General features: G+C 35.3%; 1 protein-coding gene across 9 annotated transcripts in view; it reads left to right on the forward strand.

Moving 5' to 3' along the window:
* The window catches only part of NFXL1 (nuclear transcription factor, X-box binding like 1), a 62,036-nt gene that overhangs the window by 14,605 nt on the left and 27,149 nt on the right, over positions 1 to 20,282 (forward strand). For 8 of the 9 annotated variants that reach the window (XM_086405915.1, XM_086405913.1, XM_086405911.1 and 5 more), the window contains exons 11-15: positions 227 to 349; positions 3,318 to 3,408; positions 7,916 to 8,036; positions 8,272 to 8,431; positions 9,457 to 9,548. In XM_086405915.1, the coding sequence (XP_086262041.1) occupies positions 227 to 349; positions 3,318 to 3,408; positions 7,916 to 8,036; positions 8,272 to 8,431; positions 9,457 to 9,548 (587 nt within the window). Of the gene's footprint in view, positions 1 to 226; positions 350 to 3,317; positions 3,409 to 7,915; positions 8,037 to 8,271; positions 8,432 to 9,456; positions 9,549 to 20,282 lie in introns of those variants that run through there. The other variant, XR_015165436.1, reaches the window with a different exon arrangement.

Consider the following 20,282-nt stretch of genomic DNA (forward strand, 5'->3'; position numbering starts at 1 on the left):
AGATTTTAATTGTTTTACTATTTAATATCAAGTTTTTACTAAATTTAATAATAGAAATTCTGTAAAGTCTTTTTGAAACAAGTGTCTTAGAAAATTCAGCCTTTTTTTTTTAAGTCTTTAATACAAAAGGCTCTTAAAACTTTTCTCTTTCATTTTTTAGTAATTATAGAGATAGCAATGTGAAAAAATCATATCAACAAAAGTCAATAGCATTTGATTCTTCCAGGAAGTGGAAAAGCATTGTCGCTGTGGGAAGCATACAAAACGAATGCCGTGCCATAAACCTTATCTTTGTGAAACTAAGTGTGTTAAGATGCGGGACTGTCAGAAGCATCAGTGTAGGAGAAAGGTAATAAGCTTGGAAAACTGATTTTAAAATTCTTTTGAGTTTTTCCTTTTGGGGCCTATGATAAGTGCCATCTTGACTTGTTCTTCAGGTATTTAGACATATTCTTTGCTTCCTATATGAAATATTAATAAATATATTGTTTGTATTAGTGGAAATTCTATCAATGTTTTTAAATAACAGTGGTGTCCTTTTGTCCTGTGCATAATTCTTTTGTCTTGATTATCTGGCTATTTCTGTTCCCTGACTAAAACGTCATAGCAGTGTTAGCAGTGTCATTTGGTTTTGTAGAGGCTTAACTTCTGCTGTTCAGATCTTATCTGTAGAAACTTGGTTCAGTATAAGGAGTATTTTTTTGAGTCTGTAGATTTGCAGTTTTTTCAAGCCTCTTTTATTATTATAAATTATCCCTCTATCTCCGGTAAGATACCTTGTTCTTAAATTTATTAAATATAGTGATTTCAACTTTGTTTTTCATAGTGTTAATACAGTATATCTTTTCCATCCTTTTAACTTATTCATATCTTTATATTTAAAGTGAACATCTATGCAGAGCACTTAGATTTTTTATTTTATTCAATCTTTAGTTTTAATTTGAGTGTAGATCATTTACATTTCTTACGATCTTTAATAAAATGGTTGAATTTAAATCTATCATTGGCTATTTATTTTCTGTTTGCCCATCTGCTCTTTGTTGCTTTTCCTTCTTTTGTGTCTTCTATTTGATTGAGTGTTGCTTTTCAATGATTCTACTTTACCTCCTTTATTTAATTCCGACACATTTTATACTATTTTTTAAAATAATCTTAAATATGTTGTTTTGCTTTAGTCAAAGAATTTGAAAAAAATAGGTAATCTTTTATATTTATCATCAAACTCATGACTTTTGCCATTTTTCATCCTTTTATAAAGATTCAGGTTTCTATCTGGTTTCATTTTCTTTTATCTGAAGAACTTCCTTTAACACCTCTTGAGTGCTGGTCATGGAGTCTTTCAATTTTTGTAAACTCTCTTTAGCTTTTGTTTGTGAAAAATATTTTTACTGTATGATTTTTATTTGACAGTTTTCCCCCCATACTTTAAACTATTTTTGTTATCTTTGTTCTTCTGTATGTATCTTTTTTCTTTGTTTAAAAAGATTTTTCTCTTTATCATTAGTCTTCAGGAATTTATTAGTGATTTCCTTTGTATTGCCTTCTTCATGTTTCTTTTGCTCGGCTTTTGTTGAGTTTCTTGTATTTCTTTATAGTTTTCATCATACTTAGGACATTTTCGATCCTTATTTCTTCAAATATTTCTCCTACTCTTTGCTTTATGACGCTCCAGTGATGTATATGTCAAACTACTTGAGGGCCTATAGTTCTAATGCTTCACTCATGCTCCATTTATTATTTAGTCTTTTTAATGTTCATATTTTATGTTAGCTTATATTGCTTTATCTTCAAGTTCAACAAGTTTTCTTTTGCATTGTATAATCCCATTTTTAATCCCATCATGTATTTTCTCCTCTCAGACAGTATTTTTTCATCTGAGTCTTGGAGTTGGGTCTTTTTCATCACTTCCATGTCTGTCCTTTTCATGCTCATGCTTTCTTCTGTTGTCATCAGTATAGGTGGATGGGCTATACTTCACAGGCTTATTTTAATGTACTTACCTACTAATTCTGTCATCTGTCATTCTCGGGTCTATTTCTGTTGATCGAATTTTGCTTTCCTTTTGGGTTATTCTTTCCTCCTGGGTGACTTTTGATTGGTTTCCAGATACTATGAACTTTATATTTTGTGCTACCATTTCTCCACAAATTCTAACCATACTGGCCTCTGAACCTTGAATTTTGTCTCCTTAACTTGGTGAGACCACTGGACTTTGCTTGTGATTTTTCTCCTTGTGCTGCAGTGTGGAAACTTCCAGGTCTAAACTTGTGCTATCATAGGACTCACCTTTTTTGTTTATCTTTTCATAGGGTTTCTGTCCAGTGTTGCCTAATTGTCCAAAATCTGAAAACTGTTGTTGGATATATTTTGTCTGATTTTCTAGTTGTTTAAAGCAGGAGAGTAAATCTGGTCATTATTGCTCATCAGTGGTGAGAAACAAACACCTAAAAGGCTTATCGCAATAATCTTCTTTTCCCCCACTGGCACTGGGAAAGTGATAGGCACATAGTATTTTTTGGTAAATACTTATTGAATTGAGTGAACTATTTTAACTTTTAATTGCTTTTCAGTAATGTATATTTTGTTTTGAGCTATTTTTTTATCCTGAAACTTTTTCTTAAGTAGGTTACAAACCCATATTTCTTTAAGACAATTGTAGTCTGTATTTTGTTTCCAAGGTTTGGATATATGAGAAGTCAAGGAGTTAGAATGGCAGATAGAACTTTTAAGTAGTTGCTTTGTGTTCATGAATGAAAATTGGGACAAGTCTTAGACAGCTGTATTTCTCACAGATTGAAAATTAAGAAGTAACAAACGAGAGAGTGCTGAAATCAGTTAGCCTGTCTCTGCTTCTTTCCTTTAGTTAGACTCTGATTCTTTGGTTTGAAAATAGTTCCCCACCTAATTTATATAATGCACTGGCTTTATTATAATTAAATCTTAAAAATAGGCAGATTGTTTGCCTAAATTGATTATAGAGTTTGACTACATGCATTCCTATGGTTAATGTTGTCAGTCTCTGCATATATAAGTAGAAGAGAATCTCTTATGGAACTATTTTAGATTATAGAATAGTTAACCAAAGGGCACGTAAATTTAGCTTGATTTCACTAAATTAGGTCATTGTCTATTTAAACTTACAAGTTCTTAGTATAATGTATTCTACACAAGAATGTTAATACTCTTGAATATTCTTATTCTTACAGTGAAAAGAACAATCTTTTGATTTCCCTAAGTTCTGTGAATAACTAGTAATGACATTCATATTATGTATGATTTTCAAATTATCTGTTCTTTATATATTGCTTTCCCTTCAGTGTTGCCCTGGAAACTGTCCACCTTGTGATCAAAACTGTGGACGGACTTTAGGATGTAGAAACCATAAGTGTCCATCTGTCTGCCATAGAGGTAAAATTTAATAACAGCTGTAATTTTATGTTTATATTTACATAGTGCTTTATAGTTGATAGAGAGCTTTCACATTTATTATCTTACTCTTAACAATCTTGAGACGTTAGAGTAGTCGCTAGTATCCTTATTTTATGGTCGAGGACATTTAAGCTGAAGAGGATTCAGTGATTTCCTTAGGGAATTTTCTAGCAAAGCACCATAACCAAGATTTGAACACAGGCCTTCTAAATATAAACTTTAGTTCTTTCTGTAATACCATATTGTTTCCTTTCTTCTACCCAACCTTCCCCATATAGTTCTTAAGCTAATAGGTTTTTCAGTACTATTGTGAATTTTAGACATTTATATGAAATTAAGTTTAGTAAATGAATGGATATATTCTTTCCAGTGGGTCTCAAAATTTTTAATCTCAAGGCCCCTTTAAACTCTTTTTGGACCCAAAGACCTTTTGTTAATATGGGTTTTATCTATTGATATTTATTCTATTTAAAATTAAAATATAATAACATTTATTATTTTATTTAAACATAGTAATAATCCATTACATCTTATTACAGTAACTTTTTTTGTGTGAAAAATAAATATTTTCTGGAAAAAAAAAATTAGTGGGAAGAATGGTATTTTGTATTTTTGCAGATTTCTTTAATGTCCAGCTTAGTAGAAGATAACTGGATTCATGTATCTGCTTCTGCATTCGATCTATTGTGATATCCCTTGTCACATAGCTTCTGGAAAATTCTAATCTATGTATATGAGATCTTGCACACCACCTGAAAGGGTCTCAGGAGTCCCTAAGTTATTAGACGTTGAAGACTGAGTTAACTTTACTCATTTGGAGTATGTTAGTATGAAGTGAAATCTCCTGAAAGATAGTATATGGTAGTGGGAAGAGCATGGACTTAAATTAAGAGGTCTGAGTCAAGTCTGGACTTAGTAGCTATATGACCTTGGACAAACTACTGTACTGTTTTTTGTTGTTTTCCTTTGGGATTAGGTGGATGCTAGATATTTCTCTTAATGTCTTCGTTCTTTCAGGAATCTTGGAAGGTGAATGACATTAGTGTTTTGTGTAAGGAGGAAGAAGGCAAAGACTATTGGCCCAAGGTTATAGAACTAGTTACAGAGTCAGGATGTGAACCCAAAACTTCAATAAGTATTTTTGAGTGTCTTCTAAGTACCAGGCACTGGGATTACATGAGTGAACAATTTGACAGAGTACCTGCTTTTATGGAACTTATTTTGTAATTCTCCCTTAATTAGAATAAAAATAAATAAATTAGTACAGAATATCAGATAGTGACAAGTATAATAAGAGAATTAGAGTGAAATTAAAATCATGTTAGTGGATGATATATACTGCTTTACATAGTATGGTCAAGTAGGATGATGTGTGAGGGGGACCCTGAGAGACGTAGGGATCAGACGCTGTGGAAATGGGGATGGGGCGGTGGGATTGCAGATGCCTTAAGACGGAAACGTTTGAGAGGACTGAAGTGATTGTCCAAGGAGATGAGGTCAGAAAAATGGTGGGATAAAGGACTGCTGAGGAAAGGAGAATATGTCTAGGGTTTCAGAAGCCACTGTTAAAACGTGACCTTCACTTTAAGTTGAAAACTTGACTGGTTGTATGACCATCAAAGAAATTAGATCAGTAGTTGAGAATTTTCTCACCAAGAAAAAAAAGGTCTCATTGATATTTACACTTGATTTTTAACAAATAAACATTTAAGGTATATATAAGTTTAATCTCTTTGTAAATTATTTGATAGTATATATAAAAAAGGATTGTGCCCCAGCTCGTTATTTATCTTACAGAGAAAGTAAGAGAAAATTACAGGTCAATCTAACTCATGAACATGTTTGTGAAATTAGTTTTAACCACTCAAATCCAGCTAGATGGTATTAAGATATCCATGCAATAATATATGGTTGGTTTAAGATTAGTAAATGTAATATGTTTCTACCACATTAACAGACTATAGGAGAAATGAGATCATTTTAGTAAATGTCTGAGAAACCATTAATAAAATCCGAAATCTGTATATGATGAAAACTTAACCAGGAATAGAGGAGAGCATCCTTAACCTGATTTATACAGTATCTGCAAAAAGCATAAAGCAAGCATCATACTTAGTGGAGAAATGTTGAAAGCATATCCCCATCTTGTACTCCTTTGAAGTAGATCCCATAAATACTTCAATGTGCATCTCTAAAAGATGGATTCTTAACCTGAAAATAGGTAATCTGTTTCTGAATATCAGCAAATATGTGGTGTTCACATATCTTGTTTCATAAATACCTTTATTTTTTTACTTCAGTTTGTATGACTCAGAAATGTTACTAAGATTGACATTGTAGTTGGTTTATGTCTCTAAAGTCTGTTAATCTGTAATTTCCCTCTTTTTCTATGATTTTCCATCTTTTTCATTTGTCACTTAAGAAACTAGATTGCTTTATGCAGTTTTATAGAGTCTGGATTTTTCAGAATGCATCTCTGTGGTATTATTGAATTTTTGGCATTTTCCTCTGTATTTCCTATAAACTATTAGTGGGACTAGTGGTTTGATCAGATCTGGGTTCAATTATTATTATTATTGTTTGGCAGAATGTTTATTTTAAAAAAAGTTTACTAGCCCCTAACAAAATTTATCTTAATGGAAAGTGTATGAAAATACCATTGTCCAGCTCTTACCACAATTGCATAAGATATGTAAAATCATTATTTTATGTCATTTTTCATTATTCTAGACACCTTCATAATCTTAAGTTATACGGTAACTCATAGGAAGAGCATGCTGTCTGCATGTTTGCATTGTGAATATATGAAAGTTCAATTTATAGTTCTTTTAAGTTTAAGACCATCCATGGTTATGATTCCAGAATTATTGGGCTTTTGACCCACTGATCACTGTAACTCAATGCTCCTTTTTCATTTAAAAAATACTGTAACTGAAGTTATTTTAGTTTATTTGTCATGTTGTACAAGTATTTGTAATGGGTTCATTAGGAAGACTGTTTAGGGAAATTATCCCTTATTCTCAAGATTTAATTAAAAAAAAAGAAAACTAATACGGTAGTTTAGGATGGTGAAAAGATATTGTTTGATAAGTTCCTCTCTGAATTGCTGAAGATGAATGAAAATGATCATTGTTAAGTGTGGAAATTGATACAATGTGCTGAGTAAGAACAGACATAAATATTGCTATTAACTTTTAAAAAATGTGACATCTAGTCATTCTTTTGGAAGGAACAAAATAAAGTTTGTTCAGGTGAGTCAGGATGACTTGGTTTGCATTACCATCAGGATAATACTTCATTGGATTATACTTACGAAAACTCTGAAGTCTAAGTTTGGTAATTTGTATGATACATGTGTGTTTTTTCCCTATGATGATTTTTGTTTTCGTTTTCTGTGGTCATTATTTAACTTATTAAATATTTTTAACTTTTGTTTGTTTTGAACTTATAGAATCTTTAACCAGGCTGTTTGTCATCTTTAATCTGTTTTTTATTAGGTTAACTGCTGTTCATTATTTTGCTTGGTCTGACACCTAGGCAGCAGTGTCTTGAGATACTTCCTAGTTGAAGACTCTTTATTCCTTTTTTATTATTTCATTTTTAATGGGGTGCCCTACTGGGAAAACAGAGTAGAAAGAAAGCCCTTAAGAGAATGTCAAAGCCTTGGGGGGAACTTTTTAGCCCAGTTTAAAAGATTTCTTTTCAGTTGGTTTTGCATGTTTCTACCAACCCATAACAAAAGAAGGTGAAAAACTAAAACTCTAAAGATGTTTACTTTTGAAATGTTTAGAAGAGAATTATTTGGAATTATAGCCTAAAATGAGATTTTACAATTTAGTCTTTTCTCAGAGCATGACTAATGGAAAATTGACTGTACTTGTTAATAATCTGATGAAAGAAGTCACTCATTTTGGGGAATTTATCTTAAAATAATGTACTTGAATAAATGTATGTATGAAATTAAGCCAAAAAGATTATTGCTAACAGATTTTCCACAGACTTAGCTCCATTTTGCTTATATAATTTTAATAATGTGTTATTTGTTACTTAGAACTTTTAGCAAATTTTAAGTGAAATTCTAAAACTTTTTGTTGAAGTACCAGTGTAGGTACAGAAAAGTATACAGATAGCAAGTGTACAGTTTGATGACTTTTTGTAAATGGAACCTACCCATATAATCAGAACTCACATTACTAAACAGAACATTACCAGCATTTCCAAAACTATTTTTGTGTCCTTTGTAATCATCATCCTGATTTTAAACAGAGTAGATTTAGTTTTTCCTGTTCATTTTATGTAAATGGAATCATACTCTTGGTGTTGAATTTCTTTTGCTCAGTGTTACGTGTGAGGTTCGTTCATACTGGTTTTATTCTCATAGTAGAATCCCATTCTGTGAATATACTAAACTTATTGATTCTGCTGTTGATGGGAATTTGGATAGTTAAGGAACTTTCTCTTTAAGTTTCAGACATTTTTTTTCTAGGTAGTTGTTACCCTTGCCCAGAAACTGTAGATGTGAAGTGCAATTGTGGTAATACAAAGGTGACAGTACCCTGTGGCCGAGAACGTACCACAAGACCCCCCAAGTGCAAAGAGCAGTGCAGGTTAGTACAAAGCTCTGCATAGACTTACATCTGATACCTTAGAGATTTAAATTCATATTGATTTTTAATTTTGTTAATATTTTCAGTTTTGCTTTAATGTTCTAAAATATTAATATTCACAGTATGATCATTCTGTGTGGAATCAGAATATATATATATATGAATAAATAATTGTACTTTAGATACAATTGTTCAGTGATCAAAGTAATTAAAAAAATTGTATTTTATAATTTAGTCGGCCACCAACTTGCCATCATACAAGTCAAGAAAAACATCGCTGTCACTTTGGCTCTTGTCCTCCATGTCATCAACCTTGCCAAAAGGTTTTGGAGAAATGCGGTCACTTATGTCCTGCTCCGTGTCATGATCAAGCATTAATAAAGCAAACTGGCAGGGTAAGAGAACAAATATTACTAAGAGATAATGCATTTCTCTGGGTTAGGTTTTCTTAATTTTACTTAGTCATACAACAAGCGATGATTAATTACTTACTGGATATTAAACACTGTGATAGGAGCTGGGTCATAAGGTATAGGGCTTCTCTGGTAGCTCAGCTGGTAAAGAATCTACCTGCAATGCAGGAGACCCTGGTTTGAGTCCTAGGTCATGAAGATCTGCTGGAGAAGAGATAGGCTACCCATTCCAGTATTCTTGGGCTTCCTTGGTGGCTCAGGTGATAAAGAATCTGCCTGCAATGCAGGAGACCTGGGTTTGAACCCTGGGTTGGGAAGATCCCCTGGCGAAGGGAAAGGCTACCCTCTCCAGTATTCTGGCCTGAGTCCATGGGGTCGCAAAGAGTCGGACACGACTGAGTGACTTTCACATAAGGTTTAAGACTTGACCTTCTGTCTTTAGAAGCTTACAGTATAGAAAAGAAACCAATAAACAAATGTTTGTAAGAACAGCATGATAGTCATTTTATAATCTTGCAGATGAGTTTGTGAGTCCTCCATATATTGTGGTGTAGGGTTATAAATATCTCCTAATTTCTTCAAAGATTCCTTCACACATTCAGCAAATATTTACTGAATTCTTACTACATGTTAAGCATTTTTCTAGGTGCTGGGGAGATAGTAGTGAACCAAACAATGGAGGTTAAATTCTACTGGTGGAATTTAGATTTTGTGATTCTGTTTTGTTTTGTTTGGGCTTATAAGAAGTGGAGGATGCTATACTGCCTTTGTTCTGTTATTTAAAAACTGCAGTCTGCCTCAATTTTTAATATAAATGTGTTAGAAGGAAACAATGTAATGGAATTTAAGGATGTAGTAAAATATTTCAATAAGCACAATTTGTTGATGACTTGAAAAAATTTCAACCTGCTTGAGCAGAGGATTTTTGGAACTGTTTTCTTAGATACTTAAACTGGCCATACAGTTTAGCTCTTCTGACTTAAAATTGGTGTGTATTTTACTTGTAGCACCAGCCTACAGGCCCTTGGGAACAGCCTTCTGAACCAGCATTTATTCAGACTGCATTGCCTTGTCCTCCATGTCAAGTTCCTATTCCTATGTAAGTATTAGAATTTTAGCTTTTTTTTTTTTTTTTTTTAATTTATTTTGGTTGTGGCATGTGAGATATTTAGTTGCAGCATGTGAACTCTTAGTTGGGGTATGTGGGATCTAGTTCCCTGACTTGGAAACTTGGGCTCTCTGCATTGGGAGCAGAGTCTTTAAGACCTTTTGACATAGTCCAAAGCATATCTTAAGAAACTTCTCCCCTTTTTCTTTTTGTAGTTCATCATTATGTCAGGCCTAGCCTGTAAAGTGGGCTTCCCTGGTGGCTCTGGTAACCTGGTATCTCTTCCCTGGTAGCTTGTAAAGTAGTCTGTCTTTCTGTTTCATTCTTTTCCAAATATATTTTGCATACTGCTTAAAATCTTCCTCTAGATAACTTTTTTTGAGTCATTTTCCCCAATTAGAGTTTTAATGGGTCAGTATAGCCACTCCTACTCTTCTTTTGGTTACTGTTTGTGTGGAAAATGGACAGATTCTTAGAAACACATAACTGTACTGAAACTGACCCAAAAAGAAGTAGGAGATCTGAATATAACTAGTTTTTAAAGAGTTAACACCAGTGTTTTACTAAGGAGGGACACTTCCTGATGCATTCAGTGAGGCTAGAATTTCCCTGATAATAAATTAGAAAAAGACAGGAAAAATACAGACCAATATCCCCTTTTTAATATAGATACAAAAATTCTTAGCTAGATATTAGCAAACTAAATCCAGCAATGTGCACAAAGAATTACATACCATGGCCAAATGTGTGTATTCCAGAAATATGAATTTGAATCAACCTCAGTCATTCATTCATCAATAATTGATTAAAATCAATCAACTTAGTACTTCATCAGTAGAGTAAAAGGCAGTTGATAGATGCAGAAAAACATTTGACAAAATCTGACACATTTTCTTGATAAAAACACTCAACAGTCGTGGAGTAAGAGGGAGCTTCCTCAACCTAATGAAGGATGTCTATGAAAAACCCATAGTTAACATCACACTTAATGGTAAAAGATTTAAAGGTTTCACCCTGAATATCAGGAACAAGACTAGGATGTTTGTTCTGCTACTTCTGTTCAATACTATACTAAACATACTAGCTAGAGCAATTAGACTAGAAAATGAAGTAAAACTGTTTGGATTTTCAGATAACATGATCATGTGTATGGATGATCCTAAGGAATCTTTCCACAAGTTATTAGAGATATTAAATGAGTTTAATGAGGTTATAAGAAGCATGAATATACAAAAGTCAATTTTATTTCTATCCACTAACAATGAACAGTCTGAAAATTGAACTAAGGAAACAGTTCCATTTCCAATAACATTAAGAAGAATAAACATTTTGTTTATTTAACAAATTGTTAAATAAATTTGGATAGAAGAAATCCAAGATTTCCACACTGAGAACTATAAAACATTGTTAGAATTTAAAGAGGACCAAAAACTGTAGTACTGACATCCAGATATACATAAAGGTCAAGTGCATAGAGCTGACAGCCCAGAAGTAAGTGCATGCATTTATGGTCAGTTGATTTTTGGCAAGGGCGACAGAATAATTAAATAGGGGAAAGAATGCTTTTTGTAACAAATGGTTTGGGGACAACTGAATATTCACATGGAAAATTAGCTCAGATTCTTACGTCACAGCATATGTAAATAGTAACTCAAAATGGATCAGAGGCCTACAATTAAGGACTAAAACTACTAAACTCTGAGAAGAAAACATAGAATAAAATCTTTGTGTCCTTGGGTTAGGGATTGTTTTATTAGATATGACACCTAAAACATAAACAACAAGAGAAAATAAATTGGAGTTCATAAAAAGTAAGTCAGAGGACATTATCAAGAAAGTGTACGTTAAGGACACTATGAAAAAATTGAAAAGATAGCTCACAGAATGGGAGAAAATGTAAATATGTATCTTATAAGAGTATATTATCTAGAGTATGTAAAGAATTCTTAGACTGAGAGACAAAAAGACTAATAATCCAATTTCAAAATAGTCAAAGACTTAGAACAGGTATTTCTTCAAAGAAGATCTACAAATAGATAATAAACACATGTGAAAAGATGCTCCATGTCACCAGTTAGGAAAATATACATCAAAACCACCAAGAGATAGTATTTTATACCCACTAGGAAGGCTAAAATAAAATAGACATATGATGTGTTGGTGAAGATGTGGAGAAATTGGAGCCATTATACATTGCTATTGGGATTGTAAAATGGTGTAGCTATTTTGGAAACATTTTGGTAGTTTCTCAGAAAGTTACCATATGACCCAGCAATTTTGCTTTAGATCTATACCCAGGAAAATTGAAAATATATGTTCACAAAAACTTGAACATGAATGTCCATAGCAGCATTATTACTAATAGCCCAAAAAGTGAAGACAACTCAATTGTCTGTCAACTGATGAATGGATAAGCAAAATGTGGTTTAGCCATACAATGGAATATCAGTTCAGTTCAGTTGCTCAGATGTGTCCGAATCTTTGTGACCCCATGGACTGCAGCATGCCGGGCCTCCCTGTCCATCGTCAACTCCTGGAATTTACTCAAACTCGTGTCCATTGAGTCGGTGATGCCTTCCAACCATCTCATCCTCTGTCATGCTCTTCTCCTGCCTTGAGTCTTTCCCAGCATCAGGCTCTTTTCAGATGAGTCAGTTCTTCGCATCAGGTGGCCAAAGTATTGGAGTTTCAGCTTCAGCATCAGTTCTTCCAATGAATATTCAGGACTGATTTCCTTTAGGATGGACTGGTTGGATCTCCTTGCAGTCCAAGGCACTCTCAAGAGTCTTCTCCAACACCACAGTTCAAAAGCATCAATTCTTTGGTGCTCAGCTTTCTTTATAGTCCAACTCTCACATTCATACATGACTACTGGAAAAACCATAGCTTTGACTAGACAGACCTTTGTTGGCAAAGTAATTCTCTGCTTTTGAATATGTTATCTAGGTTGGTCATAGCTTTTCTTCCAAGGAGCAAGCGTCTTTTAATTTCACGGCTGCAATCACCATCTGCAATGATTTTGGAGCCCCCCAAAATAAAGCCTGTTACTGTATCCATTGTTTCCCCATCTATTTGCTGTGAAGTGATGGGACCAGATGCCATGATCTTTGTTTTCTGAATGTTGAGTTTTAAGCCAACTTTTTCACTCTCCTCTTTCACTTTCATTAAGAGGCTCTTTAGTTCTTCTTCACTTTCTGCCATAAGAGTGGTGTCATTTGCGTATCTGTTGTTATTGATATTTCTCCTGGCAATTTTGTTTCCAGCTTGTGCTTCTTCCGGCCCAGCGTTTCTCATGATGTACTCTGCATATAAGTTAAATAAGCAGGGTGCCAATGTACAGCCTTGATGTACTCATTTTCCTATTTGGAACCAGTCTGTTGTTCCATGTCCAGTTCTAACTGTTGCTTCCTGACCTGCATACAATTTCTCAAGAGGTAGGTCAGGTGGTCTGGTATTCCCATCTCTTTAAGAATGTTTTGCAGTTGTTTTGATCCACACAGTCAAAGGCTTTGGCATAGTCAATAAAGCAGAAGTAGACTTGCTCGTGAATGTCTAGGAGTCTCTGGCGGAGGTGTGGGTCAGCAGTGGCCTGCTGCAGGGCTAGGGGCACTCAGTGTAGCAGTATGCATGGGACCTTTTGAAGGAGGTCGCCATTATCTTCATTACTTCCACCATAGGCTGGCCCCAGGTAAATAACAGGGAGGAAACACAGCCCCACCCATCAACAGAAAATTGGATTAAAGATTTACTGAATAGGGCCCTGCCCATCAGAACTAGACCCAATTTCCCCCTCAGTCAGTCTCCCCCATCAGGAAGCTTCCATAAGCCTCTTACCCTTCTCCATCAGAGGGCAGACAGACTGAAAACCACAATCACAGAAAACTAACCAGTCTGATCACATGGACCACAGCCTTGTCTGACTCAATGAAACTTATAAGCCATGCCATGTAAGGCCACCCAAGATGGATGGGTCTTGGTGAAGAGTTCTGACAAACCGTGGTCCACTGGAAAAGGGAATGGCAAACCACTTCAGTATTCTTGCCTTGAGAACCCCATGAACAGTATGAAAAGGCAAAAAGATAGGACACTGAAAGATGAACTCCCCAGGTTGGTAGGTGCCCAATATGCTACTGGAGATCAGTAGAGAAATAACTCCAGAAAGAATGAAGAGACGGAGCCAAAGCAAAAATAATACCCAGTTGTGGATGTAACTGGTCATGGAAGTAAAGTCTGATGCTGTAAAGAGCAATATTGCATAGGAACCTGGAATGTTAGGTCCATGAATCAAGGCACATTGGAAGTGTTCAAACAGGAGATGGCAAGAGTGAACGTTGACATTCTAGGAATCAGTGAACTAAAATGGACTGGAATGGGTGAATTTAACTAACATAACCATTATATCTACTACTATGGACAAGAATCCCTTAGAAGAAATGGAATAGCCATCATAGTCAACAAGAGTCTGAAATGCAGTACTTGGATGCAATCTCAAAAATGACAGAATGATTTCTGTTTGTTTACAAGGCAAACAATTCAGTATCACAGTAATCCAAATCTACGCCCTGACCAGTAATGCTGAAGAAGCTGAAGTTGAACAGTTCTATGAAGACCTACAAGACCTAGAACTAACAGCCAAAACAGATGTCCTTTTCATTATAGGGGATTGGAATGCAAAAGTAGGGAGTGAAGAAACACCTGGAGTAACAGGCAAATTTGGCCTTGGAGTACAGAATGAAACAGGTGAAAGGCTAATAGTTTTGCCAAGAGAATGCACTGGTCATAGCAAACATCCTCTTCCAACAACACAAGAGAAGACTCTACACATGGACATCACCAGATGGTCAATACCAAAATCAGATTGATTATATTTTTTGTAGCCAAAGATGGAGAAGTTCTATACAGTCAGCAAAAGCAAGACCGGGAGCTGACTATGGCACAGACCATGAACTCCTTATTGCCAAATTCAGACTTAAATTGAAGAAAGTAGGGGGAAAACCACTAGACCATTCAGGTTTGACCTAAATCAAATCCCTTACTGTTATACAGTGGAAGTGACAAATAGATTCAAGGGATTAGATCTGATAGAGTGCCTGATGGACTATGGACAGAGGTTCGTGACATTGTACAGGAGGCTGTGATCAAGACCATCCCCAAGAAAAAGAAATGCAAAAAGGCGAAATGGTTGTCTGAGGAGGCCTTACAGATAGCTGTGAATAGAAGAGAAGCGAAAGGCATAGGAGAAAAGGAAAGATATACCCATTTGAATGCATAGTTCCAAAGAATAGCAAGGAGAGGTAAGAAAGCCTTCCTCAGTGATCAGTGCAAAGAAATAGAGGAAAACAATAGAATGGGAAAGACTAGAGATCTCTTCAAGAAAATTAGGGATACCAAGGAACATTTCATGCAAAGATGGGGTCAATAAAGGACAGAAATGATATGGACCTAACAGAAGCAGAAGATATTAAGAAGAGGTGGCAAGAATACACAGAACTGCACAAAAAAGATCTTAAAGACCCAGATAATCATGATGTTGTGATCACTCATCTAGAGCCAGACATCCTGGAATGCGAAGTCCAGTGGGCCTGAGGAAGCATCACTATGAACAAAGCTAGTGGAGGTGATGGAATTCCAGTTGATCCATTTCAAATCCTAAAAGGTGATGCTGTGAAAGTGCTGGACTCAAAATGCCAGCAAATTTAGAAAACTCAGCAGTGGCCACAGGACTGGAAAAGGTCAGTTTTCATTCCAGTTCCAAAGAATGCTCAAACTACTGCACAATTGCACTCATCTCACACGCTAGTAAAGTAATGCTCAAAATTCTCCAAGCCAGGCTTCCAACAGTACGTGAACCATGAACTTTCAGATGTTTAAGTTGGTTTTAGAAAAGGCAGAGAACCAGAGATCAAATTGCCAACATGCATTGGATCATCCAAAAAGCAAGAGAGTGTTGGAAAATTATCTACTTTATTGACTATGCCAAAGCCTTTGACTGTGTGGACCACAACAAACAATGGAATATGATTCAGCCATAAAAATGCATGATTTTTTGATATATTTCCATGTTACATGGCTGAACCTTGAAAAATTTTCATTCTAAATGAAAGAAGCCACAAAGGAATTCCCATAAGGATAACAGCTGATCTTTCAGTAGAAACTCTTCAAGGAGGGAATGGCAAGACGTACTTAAAGTGATGAAAGAAAATAACCTACAGCCCAGATTACTGTACCCAGCAAGGATCTCATTCAAATATGAAGGAGAAATCAAAAGCTTTACAGACAAGCAAAAGCTGAGAGAATTCAGCACCACCAAACCAGCTCTCCAACAAATACTAAAGGATATTCTCTAGACAGGAAGCACAAAAAGGATGTATAAATTTGAACCCAAAACAATAAAGTAAATGACAATGGGATCATTTATCAATAATTACCTTAAACGTAAATGGGTTGAATGCCCCAACCAAAAGACAAAGACTGGCTGAATGGATACAAAAACAAGACCCCTACATATGCTGTCTACAAGAGACCCACCTCAAAACAGGGGACACATACAGACTGAAAGTGAAGAGCTGGAAAAAGATTTTCCATGCAAATAGGGACCAAAAGAAAGCAGGAGTAGCAATACTCATATCAGATAAAATAGACTTTAAAACAAAGGCTGTGAAAAGAGACAAAGACGGTCACTACATAATGATCAAAGGATCAATCCAAGAAGAAGATATAACAATTATAAATATATATGCACCCAACACGGGAGCACCGCAATATGTAAGAAAAATGCTAACAAGTGTGAAAGGAGAAATTAACAATAACACAATAATAGTGGGAGACTTTAATACCCCACTCACACCTATGGATAGATCAACTAAACAGAAAATTAACAAGGAAACACAAACTTTAAACGATACAATAGACCAGTTAGACATAATTGATATCTATAGGACATTTCATCCCAAAACAATGAATTTCACCTTTTTCTCAAGTGCACATGGAACCTTCTCCAGGATAGATCACATCCTGGGCCATAAATCTAGCCTTGGTAAATTCAAAACAATTGAGATCATTCCAAGCATCTTTTTTGACCACAATGCAGTAAGATTAGATCTCAATTACAGGAGAAAAACTATTAAAAATTCCAACATATGGAGGCTGAACAACACGCTGCTGAATAACCAACAAATCACAGAAGAAATCAAAAAAGAAATCAAAATTTGCATAGAAACGAATGAAAATGAAAACACAACAGCCCAAAACCTGTGGGACGCTGTAAAAGCAGTCCTAAGGGGAAAGTTCATAGCAATACAGGCATACCTCAAGAAACAAAAAAAAAGTCAAATAAATAACCTAACTCTACACCTAAACCACCCAGAAAAGGAAGAAATGAAGAACCCCAGGGTTAGTAGAAGGAAAGAAATCTTAAAAATTAGGGCAGAAATAAATGCAAAAGAAACAGAAGAGACCATAGCAAAAATCAACAAAGCCAAAAGCTGGTTCTTTGAAAGGATAAATAAAATTGACAGACCATTAGCCAGACTCATCAAGAAACAAAGGGAGAAAAATCAAATCAATAAAATTAGAAGTGGAACTGGAGAGATCACAACAGACAACACAGAAATACAAAGGATCATAAGAAACTACTATCAACAATTATATGCCAATAAAATGGACAACGTGGAAGAAATGGACAAATTCTTAGAAAAGTACAACTTTCCAAAACTGAACGAGGAAGAAATAGAAAATCTTAACAGACCCATCACAGGCACGGAAATTGAAACTGTAATCAAAAATCTTCCAGCAAACAAAAGCCCAGGTCCAGATGGCTTCACAGCTGAATTCTACCAAAAATTTAGAAAAGAGCTAACACCTATCCTACTCAAACTCTTCCAGAAAATTGCAGAGGAAAGTAAACTTCCAAACTCATTCTATGAGGCCACCATCACCCTAATACCAAAACCTGACAAAGATCCCACAAAAAAAGAAAACTACAGGCAAATATCACTGATGAACATAGATGCAAAAATCCTTAACAAAATTCTAGCAATCAGAATCCAACAACACATTAAAAAGATCATACACCATGACCAAGTGGGCTTTATCCCAGGGATGCAAGGATTCTTCAATATCTGCAAATCAATCAGTGTAATACACCACATTAACAAATTGAAAAATAAAAACCATATGATTATCTCAATAGATGCAGAGAAAGCCTTTGACAAAATTCAACACCCATTTATGATAAAAACTCTCCAGAAAGCAGGAATAGAAGGAACATACCTCAACATAATAAAAGCTATATATGACAAACCCACAGCAAACATTATCCTCAATGGTGAAAAATTGAGAGCATTTCCTCTAAAGTCAGGAACAAGACAAGGGTGCCCACTTTCACCATTATTATTCAACATAGTTTTGGAAGTTTTGGCCACAGCAATCAGAGCAGAAAAAGAAATAAAAGGAATCCAAATTGGAAAAGAAGAAGTAAACTCTCACTGTTTGCAGATGACATGATCCTCTGATCCTTTAGAAAACCCTAAAGACTCCACCAGAAAATTACTAGAACTAATCAATGACCATAGTAAAGTTGCAGGATATAATATCAACACACAGAAACCCCTTGCATTCCTATACACTAATAATGAGAAAACAGAAAGAGAAATTAAGGAAACAATTCCATTCACCATTGCAACGAAAAGAATAAAATACTTAGGAATATATCTACCTAAAGAAACTAAAGACCTATATATAGACAACTATAAAACACTGGTGAAAGAAATCAAAGAGGACACTAATAGATGGAAAATGTACCATGTTCATGGATCAGAAGAATCAGTATAGTGAAAATGAGTATACTATCCAAAGCAATTTATAGATTCAATGCAATCCCTATCAAGCTACCAACAGTATTCTTCACAGAGCTAGAACAAATAATTTCACAATTTGTATGGAAATACAAAAAACCTCAAATAGCCAAAGCGATCTTGAGAAAGAAGAATGGAACTGGAGGAATCAACCTACCTGACTTCAGGCTCTATTACAAAGCCACAGTCATCAAGACAGTATGGTACTGGCACAAAGACAGAAATATAGATCAATGGAACAAAATAGAAAGCCCAGAGATAAATCCACACACATATGGACACCTTATCTTTGACAAAGGAGGCAAGAATATACAATGGATTAAAGACTCTCTTTAACAAGTGGTGCTGGGAAAACTGGTCAACCACTTGTAAAAGAATGAAACTAGAACACTTTCTAACACCATACACAAAAATAAACTCAAAATGGATTAAAGATCTAAACATAAGACCAGAAACTATAAAACTCCTAGAGGAGAACATAGCCAAAACCCTCTCCGACATACATCACAGCAGCATCCTCTATGACCCACTTCCCAGAATATTGGAAATAAAAGCAAAAATAAACAAATGGGACCTAATTAAACTTAAAAGCTTTTGCACAACAAAGGAAACTATAAGCAAGGTGAAAAGACAGCCTTCAGAATGGGAGAAAATAATAGCAAATGAAGCAACTGACAAACAACTAATCTCAAAAATATACAAGCAACTCCAACAGCTCAATTCCAGAAAAATAAATGACACAATCAAAAAATGGGCCAAAGAACTAAATAGACATTTCTCCAAAGAAGACATACAGAAGGCTAACAAACACTTGAAAAGATGCTCAACATCACTCATTATCAGAGAAATGAAAATCAAAACCACTATAAGGTACCATTTCACGCCAGTCAGAATGGCTGTGATCCAAAAGTCTACAAGCAGTAAATGCTGGAGAGGGTGTGGAGAAAAGGGAACCCTCTTACACTGTTGGTGGGAATGCAAACTAGTACAGCCACTATGGAGAACAGTGTGGAGATTCCTTAAAAAACTGGAAATAGAACTGCCTTATGATCCAGCAATCCCACTGCTGGGCGTACACACTGAGGAAACCAGAAATGAAAGAAACACGTGTACCCCAATGTTCATCGCAGTACTGTTTATAATAGCCAGGACATGGAAGCAACCTAGATGTCCATCATCAGATGAATGGATAAGAAAGCAGTGGTACATATACACAATGGAGTATTACTCAGTCATTAAAAAGAATACATTTGAATCAGTTCTAATAAGGTGGATGAAACTGGAGCCTATTATACAGGGTGAAGTAAGCCAGAAAGAAAAACACCAATAGAGTATACTAACACATATATATGGAATTTAGAAAGATGGTAACAATAACCCGGTGTACGAGACAGCAAAATAGACACTGATATATAGAACAGTCTTTTGGACTCTGTGGGAGAGGGAGAGGGTGGGATGATTTGGGAGAATGGCATTGAAATACGTAAAATATCATATGTGGAATGAGTCACCAGTCCAGGTTCGATGCACGATACTGGATGCTTGGGGCTGGTGCACTGGGACGACCCAGAGGGATGGTATGGGGAGGGAGGAGGTTTCAGGATGGGGAACACATGTATACCTATGGTGGATTCATTTCGATATTTGGCAAAACCAATACAATATTGTAAAGTTTAAAAAAAAATAAAAAAATAAATGAAAGAAGCTAGACACTGAAGGCCACATAATACATTTATATGAAATGTCCATAGTAGGCAAATCCATAGAGACAGAAAGTAGGTTAGTGGTTGCAGAGTCTGGGGATAGGAGACCATGGAGAATGATTCTGATTGTTTCACGGCTTCTCTTTGGGTCATAAAAATATTCTAGG

The sequence above is a fragment of the Bos grunniens genome, chromosome 6 (genome assembly GCF_055505025.1).
Source record: "Bos grunniens cultivar Pamir isolate PY7600 chromosome 6, Bosgru_T2T1.0, whole genome shotgun sequence".
Classification (NCBI taxonomy): Eukaryota; Metazoa; Chordata; class Mammalia; order Artiodactyla; family Bovidae; genus Bos; species Bos grunniens.